At 56.9% G+C, this 17,190-nt stretch overlaps 1 protein-coding gene across 9 annotated transcripts in view; it reads right to left on the reverse strand.

The window, feature by feature from the left end:
- The window catches only part of RPH3AL (rabphilin 3A like (without C2 domains)), a 170,205-nt gene that overhangs the window by 64,050 nt on the left and 88,965 nt on the right, over positions 1 to 17,190 (reverse strand). For 5 of the 9 annotated variants that reach the window (XM_055367070.2, XM_055367069.2, XM_055367072.2 and 2 more), the window contains exon 5: positions 404 to 490. The exons of the other annotated variants lie outside the window; for them this stretch is intronic. In XM_055367070.2, coding sequence (XP_055223045.2) covers positions 404 to 490 — 87 coding nt within the window. The remainder of the gene's footprint in view (positions 1 to 403; positions 491 to 17,190) is intronic. 9 annotated transcript variants of the gene reach the window in all.

The raw sequence follows: 17,190 nt of genomic DNA on the forward strand, positions 1-17,190 counted from the left end.
ATCTGAGGGTGTATCCAGCCCGCCCCGTCACCCTGACCGTCCACCCATCCCCATCTGAGAGCGTATCCAGCCCACTCAGCCCTCCCTACCGTCACCCTGACCGTCTACCCATCCCCATCTGAGGGTGTATCCAGCTCACCCCGTCACCCTGACCGTCCACCCATCCCCATCTGAGAGCGTATCCAGCCCGCCCCGTCACCCTGACCGTCCACCAATCCCCATCTGAGGGTGTATCCAGCCCACTCAGCCCCCCACCGTCACCCTGACCGTCCACCCATCCCCATCTGAGAGCACATCCGGCCCTCCCTGCCCACCCCGCCGTCACCCTGACCGTCCACCCATCCCCATCTGAGAGCGTATCCGGCCCTCCCAGCCCTCCCCGCCGTCACCCTGGACGCCCTACCTCTCTTTGCTCACTGCAGATCTTACACAGCCACAGGGGCCGCTTCTGGCCAGGGGAGGCCTCGATCCCACATTTGGTGCAGACTTTCTACAAGAGAGAGGACATGGGGTTGTAAAGACTGCAGCCGCTTCCTCCTCCGCTGAGGGGCTCGGACAACTGTAACGAAGGGACACTCAGCATCTTCCAAGGAGCGTCTCATGCTTCAGGATAGAAGGAATCAATCACCCCAAAGGCACAGCTCATCTATAAATCCTTAGGTGGCTTTGGACGTAATGGATGGCCCCATCCACGGAACCCCCCACCCCAGAGTTAGGTTCTGTTGGAATCACAGCAAAGCTTGCTGACATTCACAGCTGCGTCGCGTTTGATAGCAAAGAACTGGAAACAACACAGACGCCCAATGCCAAGGGAGGGTCCAGGCAAACACGACAGCACGTGATCTGGCCTTCACACAGCCGATGGCGGTGCTGCCTGGAAATAATGTGATTCAACAAACAAACATACGTTTGCGTATAACCCGAAACTCGCCTGCGTGTCCGACAGGTCAGAAGACACAGTCGTGAGAAATGCTGGTAACAACGTGAGCACTTCCTTTACACCAAGCCCCATTTAGCAATCCTAGGACCCCAGTTATGTAAACTTCAGGCCCACGTTATGGGTGAGGAACCCGGGGCTTGGCAGAGTCTGAGGATCTGCTCAGGTTCACATGGCAGCCACGGATTCCGGTCGGACTCTAGAGACAGTTTATCAGGTTCTCTGGACGCAGGAATAGCCAGAATCTAGAACCTACAGTCTGCTGATGTGCTGGGCCATCAAAGACCCCACGCCTGGGAGCTTCATGAGAACTGGAAAGGGGCTTTGCTTTAAGCAAGGTTGATTAAGCTCATAACTTATAAATACAATTACTGTTGCTTAAAAACAAGAATATGTCCTGAGAAAAGGCACAGTGAGAAAAGGCAAACAGCACATAGAGCACGCTTACGCAAACCAAGATGGTATAGCTGGCTGCACACCCAGGCTAGCTGGTGTATTCTCTGGCTGCTAGGCTACAAACCTGAACGACATGTTACTGTACTGAAGGCTGCAGGCAACTGTGACACAGCAGAAAGTATTCCCGTATCTAAATATATCATAGAAATGGTACAGTAAGAATGTGGTATTATAATGGTGTGGGACATTTGTTGGCCGAAAAGTCATTACGTGATGCAGGACAGTTCTTACGTTGCTTTCCCTGAAGGCACAGCAACAAGGCCAGAAGCAGCAAGCTGGGAGGCAGAGGTGGATGTGTTGGGGCTGAGACCGGCTCCAGGCTAACCCAGGCAGAGTCTGATTCAGCAATCGCTGGCGACTCCTCAGGACTGTTTCCCCAGCTCATCCATCTTTCTGCCACACGGAAGCCACCCGGTCCCTGCGTGGGTGGGGGCTCTCTGCAGCCCCCCACCGAGGGAAGGCTGCATCTGTTGCTTGGCCTTTTCTGCAGGCTGCCAACTCAGCAAGGAGCACGCCTCTCCATGGAGAGGGAAAATGTCACCGACTTGGCTTCCACGTCGAGCGTGTCGAGCGTGTGGAGGTCACTGGCCTGATTGGGTGGCTGAGCTCAGTGCCCCCGGGGTGGGGGAGCAAATTCACGGGGGACAGAAGCTATGATACATTCCTGCGGGGGACGGATTTGCTACCATCCAATGCTCAGGTACGAGAAATGTCACCTTTTATTTCTCCAAAGAAAATGCAATCTGCTCCAAGCTCCTGTCCCTCTGGATTGGCAGGAAAATCTGCCCAAGCCTCAGCCACACGTGGGGCCCCTTTCCAGCTCTTATGAAGGTCCTAGGCTTGGGGTGTTTGATGGCCCAGATCTGCAGAGGGTCCCCTGAGCGCCATCCACACTCCTCACTGCTGGCCTCCTTGCTTCCCAAGCTCTCATGACCCCATGAGAGGGAGTGGGAGCATGTCGCCATATCTGTGCCAGTCCTGGGTTTGGGATCATTGCTAGGCTGGGCTTCAGCCCTTCCAAGGACCAGTAGCCTGTCTCCCTGGAACCCTGGGCCACCACCCTCACAGAGACTGGTGACTCTCCCCTTCCCCAAGAGAGCAGCCTCTCTCCACCTCTTCCACCCTTCGCTCCCAATGTTCCCACCTCTACAACAGGGTCCCCCATCAGCCCGTGAGGTGGGCTCCAGTACCACAACGTGGGCCTCTCCTCTCTGGGTAAAGGGGAGAGGAAGCACTGATGCTACTTAGCTCTGTTTTCCTTGCGAATTCCCACCATCCCTGTGTACACGGTAACAGGTGGAAACGAGTGTGGCCCTCAGAGACGTGAGCTCTCCCTTCTGCACTCTTTACACACGCATCGGTTGAGGGCAGCTCACCTTATAAACACGCAGAGTGCCCTGCCCTGCACGGGCTGCTGAACGAGACGATGCTGTGGGAACAGGAGGGAATCAAACACCCACAGCGCAGTTCGTGAGCAGGTGTCGGACCAGGCACCACAGCCCAGACCACAGAGGATGAAGGAGGCAGGTGTTATGATCCCCACTATATAGATGAAGAAACAAAGGCTCAGAGATGATTCGGGCTGCCCGAGGTCACACAGCTCGTTCACGGTAAAGCAGGATTTTTGTTCAGACCTCAGGAGGGTCAGTCACACCCTCCCCTGCCCTGGTGCCAGGCTGGTGCACACGGCTCTCTAGAGAGCTGCTTCTGCTCAGGCGGGTCCCTGGGGACGTGGCTGATGGCTCTCAAAACAATGGGCAGAGAAGGTGCCAGGGGCCAACCCTGGGACAAAGCTTTGCTGGGGTCGTGGGCGTGGCCTGATGCTGGCTCTAGGAGCAACGGCCCAGGCTGGAGAGTCTGGCCCTGCCCTCCATGCTCTCCCAGTGGGGAGGGGAGAGGTTTCCAGCTGTCAGCAGGAAGCCCAGCAGCCTCCCCATTGCACCCCACAGGTGCCCTCGCAGCCTGGCCTCTCCCCCGGGGGCCGCCTTCCCCTGTGCACACAACCAAGGGGGAGAGGACAGCCTCTGCCCCATCGTAGTCAGCTTAGGCTGCTGTAACAAAAGTACCATAGACTGAGTGGCTGAAACAACAGAAGCATGTTTATCACAGCTGCAGAGGCCTGACGGCCCTGGTCGGGGTGCCCCCACGGTCAGGTTCTGGGGAGGGCTCTTCCTGGCGTACAGACGGCAGCTTCTTGCTGTACCCTCCCACAGTAGAGTGAGGTCTGGCCTCCTCTGATAAGGACGCCAATCCCATCGCCGGGGTCCCACCCTCAGGACCTCAGCTGATCCCTCCCAAAGCCCCCATCTCCAAATATCACATCTGGGTGACGGCTTCAACGTAGGTATTTTGGGGTCATATAAACATTCAGTCCACAGCAGCCCCCGACCAGGACTGGGATCCTCTCTCTGCTTTTGTACTCGGGAGCCCTAGAAATGGGAGCATCGTCGTCTCTCTCAGCCCCGGAGTTGTCTAGAGCCCTCGGTCCCCCTGAGCCCGCACCTCACGCCATCCTGCGCTATCACCAGATCCTGCTCCTGAGACGTGGCTCTCAGCTCCTTCAGAGGCCGCACGGCACGGCCCACAGGTTTAGGGGGCGGCAGACCTGGGTGGGCTCCCGGGCAAGCCACCCAAAGCCTCTCTAAACCTCAGACGTTCTCAGCTGTAAAGTGGGATAATGCTTACACCCTTGGGTTGTTTTGAGGATCAACTGAGACACAGGAAAAGCAACCAGCACGTAAAAGCGCCTTGATAAATGCCAGCTGCGGTTAGTGCAGCCCCTCGTACTGTGTTCTACAGCCCGGCGTGGTTTTCCTCCAGTCCCGCACCATCTAATACGGTAGCCACCAGCTGCAGGTGGCTATTTAAGTGCAAACTGATTGTGATGGAATAAAATGAAAAACAGCTCTGAGGTCACACTGACCCCATTTCAGGTACTCCGTGGCCTCACGTGGCCGGTGGCTACTGCATGGGACAGCAGAGAAATACATTTTCATCCTCACCGTGAGGTTCTGCAGGACGGCGCTGGGCCAGAGGACCCTGCCCTCAGCCTCCCCACTCAACCTGCCAACAGCCTTCTCCCCTGCTCCCCTACAGCTTCCAATCAACCCAACTGATGCACTCATGTGCCTGCCCCTCAGCGTGGCTCCACCTCCACCCTCATCCCGTCTAGCGCTCACCTCCCCTCCGATTTACTAATCCATGTTACCATCACCTGCTGAGCACCCGTGAGGGGCACAGGCCTGGCATGACAGGACACGGATGAACAGGGTGGGGTCCAGGCCCCACTGTGCACCCCAGCATGCCCTCAACACTTGCTCCGATGTCCCCCCGCCACTGCTGGAGGGGGGGGTGCTCGGCTGCCCTGTGGGGGGGTTTGAGGGACAAATGCGCACGTGTCTCACTGATGAAACAGTGCCGTGGGGGCAGGGAGAGAAACCAGGAGAGTGTCCACGGAACTGAGTCCTGTCCTCGACTCACAGACCACGAGGACACGGAGCCAACGGATCTGGGGACAGGAGCAGCGTGGACCAGTCGCCCTCCAGAGGTTGGGTGAAGGGCTGTCCCTGCTGGGCCCAGGAACCTCTGCCTTGCCCTTAGGGTCTGGTGCTTCCTTCTCCCCAGATCCCGCCTCGGGCAGCCTGTTTTCCCGCTACCAACCATCGCTGGTGGCACCTGGGGTCAGTTCTCCACCTCAGTCATCCCCCTGCTGCTTCAGTGTCTCTGGCTGGCAGGGGGCAGGGGGCGCTCCTAAGAGGCGAGGGCTACAAAGATGACACGCTCCCACTCAAATAACACATAATCGCTGCTTCAGTAAATCTCAGATCAATAAGGCAGTAATGGGCCTCTTCCGATGGGCTTGGTCTTTGTTCCCAGGTTCCAATAAAGAAAACGAAACAGGTGGTATTTTTTAAAACCCATGCGACAGCGAGCAAGCCAGCCTCTACATCAGCTTGGTGCAAACACAGCCCTTCACGATCTGTGTCTAGGACAGTCCCAGGGCCCAGGGGTGGCCACTCACTTCCCTGCCTGAGATGGGCTTCCTCGGAGTGGATTTGCCCAGGGCAAGCGAGTCCTGGCTTCCCGGGCTTGGCTGCCTCATGCACCGTGCAGCCTGGAACTGCGTCCGAGTGTTAAATGATGAAGATTCTGGGCCTAGACAGGGCAGAAACCACACGACTCCAGGCTTTCAGACCTCACCCTCTCTCCACCGTCAGACCTCACACCCTCTCTCCACCATCAGACCTCACACCCTCTCTCCACCATCAGACCTCACACCCTCTCCCCACCGTCAGACCTCACCCTCTCTCCACCATCAGACCTCACACCCTCTCTCCACCATCAGACCTCACCCTCTCTCCACCATCAGACCTCACACCCTCTCTCCACCATCAGACCTCACACCCTCTCCCCACCGTCAGACCTCACCCTCTCTCCACCATCAGACCTCACACCCTCTCCACCGTCAGACCTCGCACCCTCTCCCCACCGTCAGACCTCACACCCTCTCCACCGTCAGACCTCGCACCCTCTCCCCACCGTCAGACCTCACCCTCTCTCCACCATCAGACCTCACACCCTCTCTCCACCATCAGACCTCACACCCTCTCCACCATCAGACCTCACACCCTCTCTCCACCGTCAGACCTGACACCCTCTCTCCACCGTCAGACCTCCCACCCTCTCCACCATCAGACCTCACCCTCTCTCCACCATCAGACCTCACACCCTCTCTCCACCATCAGACCTCACACCCTCTCTCCACCATCAGACCTCACCCTCTCTCCACCATCAGACCTCACACCCTCTCTCCACCATCAGACCTCACACCCTCTCCACCGTCAGACCTCACACCCTCTCTCCACCATCAGACCTCACACCCTCTCTCCACCATCAGACCTCACACCCTCTCTCCACCGTCAGACCTCACACCCTCTCTCCACCGTCAGACCTCACCCTCTCTCCACCATCAGACCTCACACCCTCTCCACCATCAGACCTCGCACCCTCTCCACCGTCAGACCTCACACCCTCTCTCCACCATCAGACCTCACACCCTCTCTCCACCATCAGACCTCACACCCTCTCTCCACCGTCAGACCTCACACCCTCTCTCCACCGTCAGACCTCACCCTCTCTCCACCATCAGACCTCACACCCTCTCCACCGTCAGACCTCACACCCTCTCTCCACCATCAGACCTCACACCCTCTCTCCACCATCAGACCTCACACCCTCTCCACCGTCAGACCTCGCACCCTCTCCCCACCGTCAGACCTCACACCCTCTCCACCGTCAGACCTCGCACCCTCTCCCCACCGTCAGACCTCACACCCTCTCCACCATCAGACCTCACACCCTCTCTCCACCGTCAGACCTCACACCCTCTCTCCACCGTCAGACCTCGCACCCTCTCCACCGTCACACCTCACACCCTCTCTCCACCATCAGACCTCACACCCTCTCCCCACCATCAGACCTCACACCCTCTCTCCACCATCAGACCTCACACCCTCTCTCCACCATCAGACCTCACACCCTCTCCACCGTCACACCTCACACCCTCTCTCCACCATCAGACCTCACACCCTCTCCCCACCATCAGACCTCACACCCTCTCTCCACCATCAGACCTCACACCCTCTCTCCACCATCAGACCTCACACCCTCTCTCCACCATCAGACCTCACACCCTCTCTCCACCATCAGACCTCACACCCTCTCTCCACCATCAGACCTCACACCCTCTCCACCATCAGACCTCACACCCTCTCCACCGTCACACCTCACACCCTCTCTCCACCATCAGACCTCACACCCTCTCCCCACCATCAGACCTCACACCCTCTCTCCACCATCAGACCTCACACCCTCTCCACCATCAGACCTCACACCCTCTCCACCGTCACACCTCACACCCTCTCTCCACCATCAGACCTCACACCCTCTCCACCGTCACACCTCACACCCTCTCTCCACCATCAGACCTCACACCCTCTCCCCACCATCAGACCTCACACCCTCTCTCCACCATCAGACCTCACACCCTCTCCCCACCGTCAGACCTCACACCCTCTCTCCACCGTCAGACCTCACCCTCTCCACCATCAGACCTCACACCCTCTCTCCACCGTCAGACCTCACCCTCTCTCCACCATCAGACCTCACACCCTCTCTCCACCGTCAGACCTCACACCCTCTCTCCACCGTCAGACCTCACCCTCTCTCCACCATCAGACCTCACCCTCTCCACCATCAGACCTCACACCCTCTCTCCACCGTCAGACCTCACCCTCTCTCCACCATCAGACCTCACACCCTCTCTCCACCGTCAGACCTCACACCCTCTCTCCACCATCAGACCTCACACCCTCTCTCCACCGTCAGACCTCACACCCTCTCTCCACCGTCAGACCTCACACCCTCTCCACCATCAGACCTCACACCCTCTCCACCATCAGACCTCACACCCTCTCCCCACCATCAGACCTCACACCCTCTCCACCGTCAGACCTCACACCCTCTCTCCACCATCAGACCTCACCCTCTCCACCATCAGACCTCACACCCTCTCCACCGTCAGACCTCGCACCCTCTCCCCACCATCAGACCTCACCCTCTCCACCATCAGACCTCACACCCTCTCTCCACCATCAGACCTCACCCTCTCCCCACCATCAGACCTCACACCCTCTCCACCATCAGACCTCACACCCTCTCTCCACCGTCAGACCTCACACCCTCTCTCCACCATCAGACCTCACACCCTCTCTCCACCGTCAGACCTCGCACCCTCTCCCCACCGTCAGACCTCACACCCTCTCCCCACCGTCAGACCTCACACCCTCTCTCCACCGTCAGACCTCGCACCCTCTCTCCCCACTCCTGTCTCAGTCCCTCCATGTGCTTCTTTTGCAAAGAAATGTATATTCTCTCTACCCCCAAGAACACAGGGAAGGGGGTTCCCCAGGGACCTGCCCACGGGACACAGGCTTTGGGGCAGGAGAGAGCAGGGTGAGCCATTTAGAGGGGAACTTGGACTTGGTACTCGCCTTCTGAGCCTCACTTCCTCATCTGTAAGTTGGTGGTAGCAGGCCCCCCACACCCCAGGTTGCAGATGAGGGGATCAAGGGAGACGGTCATGAAAGTGCTCAGCACCATAAAAGGTTAGGTAGGCGGCAACCTCAGACCTTTATAGTCATGCCTGTCTCAGTGAAGGCAGCCAGCATCCGTCAGTCACACAAGCCACAACCCAGCACTCACCCTGGGCCCCCATCGTCCCTCCTTCCTGCCCAGATAATCCATCTCCAAGAACTCAAATCTCTCTCCAACCCGTCAATTCCCCTTCAGCCCCGTCCCTGATCTCTGCTGCCACCGCCCATGCCCACACCAAGGCCACCCAGCAGATCTCTCTACCCCACCGCGCTGTCCTCCAACTGGTTCCCAACATGGCAGCCAGGCCGATCTTCTCAAGAGGCAAATCTAATCATGTCACCTCTCCCATCCCTCCCAACTTAAAAGCCATCAGAGGCTTCCCGCTGCTCTGGGGTGACCACCGCCTCACTTCATACAGCATTCGGGCCGGCCCTGCCTCCTGCTCTACTTCCTCATCCCCGACCCTCTGAGCTCCAGCCGTGTGGGCCGTTTGTCAGCCCCTGGTCCTTCTGCCACAGGACCTTTGCACGTGTTGCCCCCTCTGTGTGGGAGGCACTTGGCCACGCTGTCTCTTCATTAACCTACACACCCCTCGGACCTCAGCAAAAGCACCACGTCTTCAGGGAAGACTTCCGCAACTCCTTCCACAACGAGAGCCTCCAGAATGGGCTCCTGCCTCTTCTCCGCTGTCAAGGTTGTGATTTTACCCTCCGCTGTGTGGCTGCAGGGCTCCTGTGACTTCCCCTGCTGGGCCGTCATCTTCCCAAGGGCAGACGCCACGTCTATTTCTGTTCACCTTCCTGCTCCCTGTGCCCGGCACAGTGACTATTTGCAGAAGAACGGATTGAACAAATGGAAGCTACTTAAGATATTACAGTTGAAAAAGCAAGACAGGATCCCTCCTGGAACATGCCGACCTGCCAGGAAGACAAGCTGCACCGAGGCGTGAAGGCACTCGCTCAGCGGCACGAGGCAGGGTCCAATCACGTCCACATTGAGTGATGCTGACCAGCAGGATTGTGGGAGGCCAAACCAGGGAGAGCCACACAGCGGGCGAGTGTCCGAGGAGGTGGGGTGGTGGCCAGGTGGGCCTCAGTCTCAGGGTATGGAGCATAAACCCAGGCTGGCCCGGCCACAGAGGAAATGACTCCGGGAATCCTTCACTGAGGGTGGGAAGCGGGGATGTTTACCAGACCCTTCCCATGACGGCTCCTGCCTGCCTCCGCCGGGGTGCGTGCTGCGGCCGCCTATGTGTGCAGACCCGTCCCAAGGCCTGATCAGGCACCTTCCTCAATGTCCTTCTTATCCAGGGCCACTTCAGTGACATTTCTGCTTCCTGCGACTCCCCGTCCCACCCCTTCTCCTTCCCAGATGGCACCCAAGAGTCACAATACGACAGAAGGTTCTGCTGGGCCACTCCAAAGTTCAGGTACTTCATGCCCAGGCTGGCCTATGAGTCCTCACCGATCCATTTCATGATGAGGAATTCCACCACGCTCCCGCAGATCAGAAGACGGGAAGGGGCTTAGTGCCAATGTGGGGGGAGGGAAGGAAACTGCTCTGAAAGCAGACGCCGCCATCTCACAGCACCCGCGGTCTGGAGTCAGTCACTGGCACCCTCACACTCCTGGACGGGCCAGGACAGCTTCACAGTGTCACCATCCATCGCACGGAGAGGGCTGTTCACGAGCCTCACTCGACCGAAAAGGGTAAAACTGCCCTCAGACGTCCTGTACAAGGAGGCCTGGACCATCCATGGCACAGAGAGGGCTGTTCACCAGGCCTCACTCGACCGAAAAGGGTGAAACTGCCCTCAAACGCTGCATACAAGGAGGCCTGGAAAACGTACGCTGTGCTGTGGAAATGAACACTGAAGATGGCTGGTTTAAACGTGTGGAGCTTCAATTCACAAACATGTTTTCTATACTGTAGGGAAGGCATTATTCTAAGAATGCCGAAAACAAACAAGACACGGCCCTTTGTCCTCAAAGAGTGTCCCGTTGAACGGAGTAGTTTATCCACTAGCAAAACTTAGGGCCAGGTGCGGTGGATCCTGCCTGCAATCCCAGTGCTTTGGGAGGCCGAGGTGGGGGGATTTCTTGAGGCCAGAAGTTCAAGACCAGCCTGGGCAACACAGTGAGACTCCCGTACCCCCCATCTCATTTTAAAAAATAATAAAATAAAATAGCAATCTTTTATCTGGAAAATTACTTTCCTGAGAGTTCCAGTGAGTTGAAATCGGCAGGTGAGCTGGTTTCTCATTGGGAACCGCACTGCAGACGGTGCTTACAGAGGGGTCATCCCCCTGCCCCGATAAAATAGGATAAGAAATAGCTACGTCTGAATGGCCTCGGTACATGCACAAAGCAGCATAATGAGAGCCTCCACGTGTGTGTTTCATGCCACACAATGTGCTCCTGATGCCAGAAACCAAATCTTCAAAAGGGAAAATCTTACTAGGTTTAGGGGAGAGCTTTGCAGCAACAAAGACGATGATGATGTAAATAGAAAAGTGACGAAATGACGACAAAGCTGTGTGGGGCAATATTCACCATAAGCTGTTAAGTTAAAAAAAGCATGTTGGAAACAGTCTGCATAGCAGGGCGCTCCACCACGTAAATATGTAGATGTGCCTACATCTATGGAGGAGTCTATATATACACAGAGAACGATCTAGAAAGATATCAGCCCAAATGGAAATCAAACTGTGCAAAGTCAAAATCTGTTTTAAATGGATAAGCAGAATTCCTATTTAAAGGAAGCTTATGCTAAATGCTTTGGAAAGTCATTTGCCCCAACTTCATTTTTTGACCAGGTCTGGATTTTTGCAGGTCAGGATGGATTAAAGCAGCTGAAAGTGTCCACGCAGACAGGCAGGAGACAGCCACAGCGGCTGACTGTGGCTCAAGTGTAATCAGGCCTGTGCACCCCCACAGCGGGTCCCAGATGGTGTCCCCGGGTCACCGGCCCCTCCGATCATAAGCTCAGCCCTGCTCCGCCCCTGAAGTGCCATCCTCCAGGCTTGGAGAAGCATCACCTGCCCCAGTGGGCCAGCAGCGGAAAGGCTGGATACAGCCCTGTTGCTATAGACGCTGTCTGGAACCCAGGCCCTGCTGCCAAATGGCTTTAAATGTATAGACAGTTCAGATATTGATGTATATAATTATAAATATTTATATACTTTCTCGGGTACTTATGCTTACACCAGGAACCAAACTAGCTGTTTTATGCAGAATCTCATTTAATTTTCAAAACGGCCCTATGGGGTGGGTATGACTGTTCCTGTTTTACACAAGGGATCTGAGGCTTGAGGTTAAGCAACTTGACGTGGGGACCTGGGATGTGAACCCTGTTCTGTCTGAGCCTCGGACCCGGGCTCCTGCTGCCCCAGCCGGGCCTGGCTGTCTGGCTAGCACACTCTTGCAGGCCCTCATCCTCCCGCCTGGACCCAACTTCACCCTCCCCACCCCGAGGTAAGGCAAGCCTGGCTCCCTGGGCCCTCTCCTCTTCCAGAACGACAGATGAGGTCAAGCTTCAAGTGGGAGGGGCACAGCCAGGCCCCTCTTCCCATTGGTTAGGACACAGCCTGGGGGCCAGCAGCGCTGGGAGCACGCCGAGCCCTGGACCTTACCCCGACTACCCACAAATACCAAGTCACAGAAGGCCCCAACGAGGCACAGCCTTAATGCCAGCCACCTGCTGCTGGGTCTGAGACAGAAGCCAGAGGCAAGTGGAGAAACATTTCAGGAGGAAGGCAAGTCTCCCTGGACTTCCCACCCCACATCCTCCACCCTGGCTGCTGGCGGCTCCCAGGGGAACCAGCCACTCAGGGCCGAGCCGCCTCTCTTTACCAAGGCTTCCGGCAGGCACTTCCCCTCCATCGGAAGAGCCTCTGACATGGCCTGGAGACCACCTGCAAGCCCCAGGCCTGTGCCAGCCCCCAGCCACCTCTCCCAGTTGAAAGCAAGCACCATCATTTCCTGTGGCTTTCAAGCTCGGCTTCCAAAACACCAAACACCTCCTCCCTCCGCCTGCCACTCATGCAGTTACCACTGCGTCCCGAGTGGAGAGGAGGGTTAAAAAAGGCAACAGCATCAGCTGTTGACTATTAACATTCACAGAGCACATAATAAGAAATCATGACTTGGACGGGGCTTCGGATCATTTCTGCACTCGTGCCTCTGCGAGTGTCAGTCTCAGGGAAATCGGGGTATTCAGACGAGATGAAGCCACCAGGCTGGCTAGGGGCCGGGGGGGGGGCCGGGGGTGGGGCAGCGGGGTCCGGGGTCCGGGGGGGGGCAGCGGGGTCCGGGGGCCGGGGGGGGGGCCGGGGGGGGGGCAGCGGGGGCCGGGGGCCGGGGGGGGGACAGCGGGGTCCGGGGGCGGGGCAGCGGGTCCGGGGGCGGGGCAGCGGGGGCCGGGGGCGGGGCAGCGGGGGCCGGGGGCGGGGCAGCGGGGGCCGGGGGCGGGCAGGGGGACTGCGCCTCACCTGCCCACCCCACGGGGCCTCAGTTAACCCCTTCCCGGTCCTGGTTAACCTCTGCATCCTCTCAGTCCCAGAGAGGTTTCTGCGTCTTTTCCGGCAGGACACGGGAAACAGGAGGTTTGAGCCATCAAGAACTGGGCCGAGGGCTGTGCAGCACCGGTGAGGGGAGCACGGTGCACTCAACAGGAGCTTCGGCCAAGGGGTGGATGGGGTGGCTAAATCAGAAGGTGGGAGGAGGGTTTTTAAAAACCAGCAAATCTGGTCGGGTGCGGTGGCTCCCGCCTGGAATCCCAGCAATCTGGGAGGCCGAGGCGGGCGGATCGCCTGAGGTCAGGAGTTCAACACCAACCTGGCCAACATGGCGAAACCCCGTCTCTACTAAAAATACAAAAATTAGCCAGGCGTGGTGGTGCGCACCTGGAATCCCAGCTACTTGGTGGCTGAGGTAGGAGAACTGCTTGAAACCAGAAGTCGGAAGTTGCAGTGAGCTGAGATTGCACCACTGCATTCTAGTCTGGGTGACAGAGCAAGACTCGGTCTCAAAAAAATAGAATAAAAATAAAACCCAGCAAATCTAATAATGTTCAATCAAAGGGGAAAGCACAGGACGTGGGGCTTGGTCTCCAGGGGTTCCTGAGTTCATTCAGCATCTGTGGAGGACACAGTGGGAGCCAGGTACAAGCCCAGTGTGAGGTGTGAGGAGTGCTGATGGGATGAAGAGACATACAAATGCCAGCATGGGACGGACCACTTGGGCCCAGGTGGTCAAGACCAGCCTGGGCAACATAGCAAGACCCCGTCTCTACAAAAAAAAATACAAAAATTAGCCGAGCATGGTGGGGCACACCTGCAGTCACAGCTACTTGGAAGAATCGTTTGAGCCCAGAAGGTCGAGGCTGCAGTCAGTTGTGATTGCGCCACAGCACTGCAGCCTGGGTGACAGAGTGAGACCCAGTCTCGAATTCTAAAAAGGCCAACCTGAGTGGACACAGAATTAAGTCTGACCAGGACTGAAGAACACCTGTGCAGAAATGGACGGCAGAGGGAATGCACATCGGTGTGGGAGGGACAGAGGAGCTGCAGAAATGGACAGCAGAGGGAATGCACATCAGTGTGGGAGGGACAGAGATGCTGCAGAAATGGACAGCAGAGGGAATGCACATCAGTGTGAGAGGGACAGAGGAGCTGCAGAAATGGACGGGCAGAGGGAATGCACATCGGTGTGGGAGGGACAGAGGAACTGCAGAAATGGATGGACAGAGGGAATGCACATCAGTGTGGGAGGGAGAGATGCTGCAGAAATGGACGGGAAGAGGGAATGCACATCAGTGTGGGAGGGACAGAGATGCTGCAGAAATGGACAGCCCAGGGAATGCACATCAGTGTGGGAGGGACAGAGATGCTGCAGAAATGGATGGACAGAGGGAATGCACATCAGTGTGGGAGGGACAGAGGAGCTGCAGAAATGGACAGCAGAGGGAATGCACATCAGTGTGGGAGGGACAGAGATGCTGCAGAAGTGGATGGACAGAGGGAATGCACATCAGTGTGGGAGGGACAGAGGAGCTGCAGAAATGGACAGCAGAGGGAATGCACATCAGTGTGGGAGGGACAGAGGAGCTGCAGACATGAACGGGCAGAGGGAATGCACATCAGTGTGGGAGGGACAGAGGAGCTGTCCTCACGGGACTGGAGGACACAGCCAGGAGCAGCTCCTGGACCAGCTCCACCTTGGTAATGAGATTGAGGATGTCAAGCCCAGAGGCCAGGCGAGTCCCTCACAAGCTTGTTTCCGCCGATGGCTCGCCATGGCCACCACCGGTTGCACCTTCGCCTCTGAGGGGCTGTGGGGGGCAGTCAGAACCCGCAGGGCCCAAAGACGGGCTGTTCAACGTCACGCCCACTTTTTTCAAACACACAATATTGTTTTGAAACTTCAAATCACATATGAAAAAAAGGGTGTGGAAGGGTTCTACGTGTATTAAAAGGGAGCCTGGGTTTTGAAACATAGATCAATGCTGCTCTAACGTCCTGCCGGAGAAGGAAAAGGAACCCACCAGCTCCGCTCAGGAGGCCTCTTGGGGGTCTCCAGAATCATCCCCTTCAAGCATCCAAGGGGACAAGGCTGGGTCTCGTGGGGCGTTGTGTGAGGACAAACCGTAACACCGATTTTCCCCAGGGGGTGAGTGAGGACTGGAAATCAACATGCATATGTAGCCACCCCTCTGCGGAGAGTTCCATCAGGAGCTCTGGAAGACAATCCTCTCCAAGCCAATGTGATGAAGACTCCACAAAAACCCAAGACGTCGGGGCTTGGGGCGGTTCCAGATATAGCTGAACACGTGGAGGTTCCTGAGGGGAGGCCCCAGAGGGGGTCCAAGAGCCCCTCTCCTATCCCCACATGCCCCACCCAGGGCACCTCTCCCATCTGGTGGCTGCGTTGTTCATCTGTGCACTTTGTAATATCCTTCATAATAAACCAGTCAACATAAGCAAAGTGTTTCTCTGCGAGTTCTGTGAGCTGCTCTAGCAAATTATCGAACCCAAAGTATGGGTTGTGGGAACCCCGATTCACAGCCAGCTGCTCAGAAGTTCCAGAGGCCTGGACATGTGACTGGCATCTGAGGCGGGGGACGGTCCTGGGACCGAGCCCTCGTCCTGCGGGATCTGATGCTACCTCCGGGTAGACAGTGTCTGAACTGAGCACAGCCCACTGGAGAATGTGCTGCGGATCGGGCGTGGGTGGGAGAAATCCACACACATCTTGGTGACCAGAGGTCCCAGGAGTGTGCTGTGTTGAGTAACTGTAAGAGAATAGGAAAAACCACTTTGCTTGGTGTTTTCCTCTATTTTTAGGGCCTGATGCCCAAGACACTGAAGTCCTGTGCTTCTGGAAGGCTTAAAACCTCCCAGGAGGGTGAGGCAGCAGCCTCGGTCCTCTCTCCGCCATCCCCTTCCCTAGAATCTGGTGAAGAGCAAGGTTGGTCACAGGTCAGGGCTGATGTTGCCAAGGGCATTCCGCAAACACTTGTAAGTCCCCGTTACTCCCGGGCCCTGGACTAGCCAGCGGACAGGGAGGCTTCACGAGCTGATGGGGAGAGAGGCAAGAAAATGACACACGGACGCACATGCAAACTTCCCTCCCTGGCCCCCACCTCTCTCTATTCCTGTCCCCACCGGCCTTGCCAAGCCCACCACGCCAGCCCCACACTTTGCTGTCTGCTCCCAACCCTCTAGCCACCTCTCTGCCTCCGTGCCCTGTGGCTCACACCTGGCAAACTTCTACACATCCTTCAGGAACCCTGACGTTTCCTCCTCCATGACCCAGTGCCAGGGTCCACCAGAAACTGAGTCAGCACAGACCACCCAGCCAAAGTCAGGAGACCGTCCACGTCCTCCAGCTCTGCCCCCACCAGCTCAGTGTGGGGTGCTGGGGCCCCTCGGTAGCCCTCCCCCCACCCCAATCTCAGGGGTAGAGCACCGGCCTCTCTGATGTTCCAGGATTATCATAACTCTTAAAAGGTCAGTCCGTAAAAATACCCTTTCCCTTCCCTGTGTTCGTTCCCATGCCTGGGATACAGTCAACAGTCTCCAAGCCAGGCTGGGCACGGTGGCTCACGCCTGTAATCCTGGCATTTTGGGAGGCTGAAGTGGGCAGCTCACTTGAGGTCAGGAGTTTGAGACCAGCCTGGTCAATACAGCAAAACCCCATCTCTACTAAAAATACAAAAAAAAAAAAAAAATTAGCCAGGCATGGAGGCACACTCCTGTAGCCCTAGCTACTCGGGAGGCTGAGGCAGGAGAATCACTTGAACCCGGGAGGCGGAGGTTGCAGTGAGCCGAGATCAGGCCACTGCGCTCCAGCCTGGGTGACAAAGGGAGACGTTATCTCAAAAAAAAAAAAAAAAAAAAAAAAAAAAACACCCAGCCAGCAAATACATGTTATTGGAACTTATCTTTTATCTGAAAAATACAGCAGACTAGACAAACATTGTAGGATTTCTTAATATTCTAACAGCAACAGCACTAACGATCCCTTAGGGACCCTGGTTATGCACAGAACGGAGCTCCAAGGAGGGGGACGGCAGGTCGGGGCCGGGGGAGCCAGGCCTGGCCCTGGGCCTTAGAAATCCCAGCTGGGGATTTCACTCACGCT

Source organism: Gorilla gorilla, chromosome 19 (genome assembly GCF_029281585.2).
Source record: "Gorilla gorilla gorilla isolate KB3781 chromosome 19, NHGRI_mGorGor1-v2.1_pri, whole genome shotgun sequence".
In the NCBI taxonomy this organism is placed as follows: domain Eukaryota; kingdom Metazoa; phylum Chordata; class Mammalia; order Primates; family Hominidae; genus Gorilla; species Gorilla gorilla.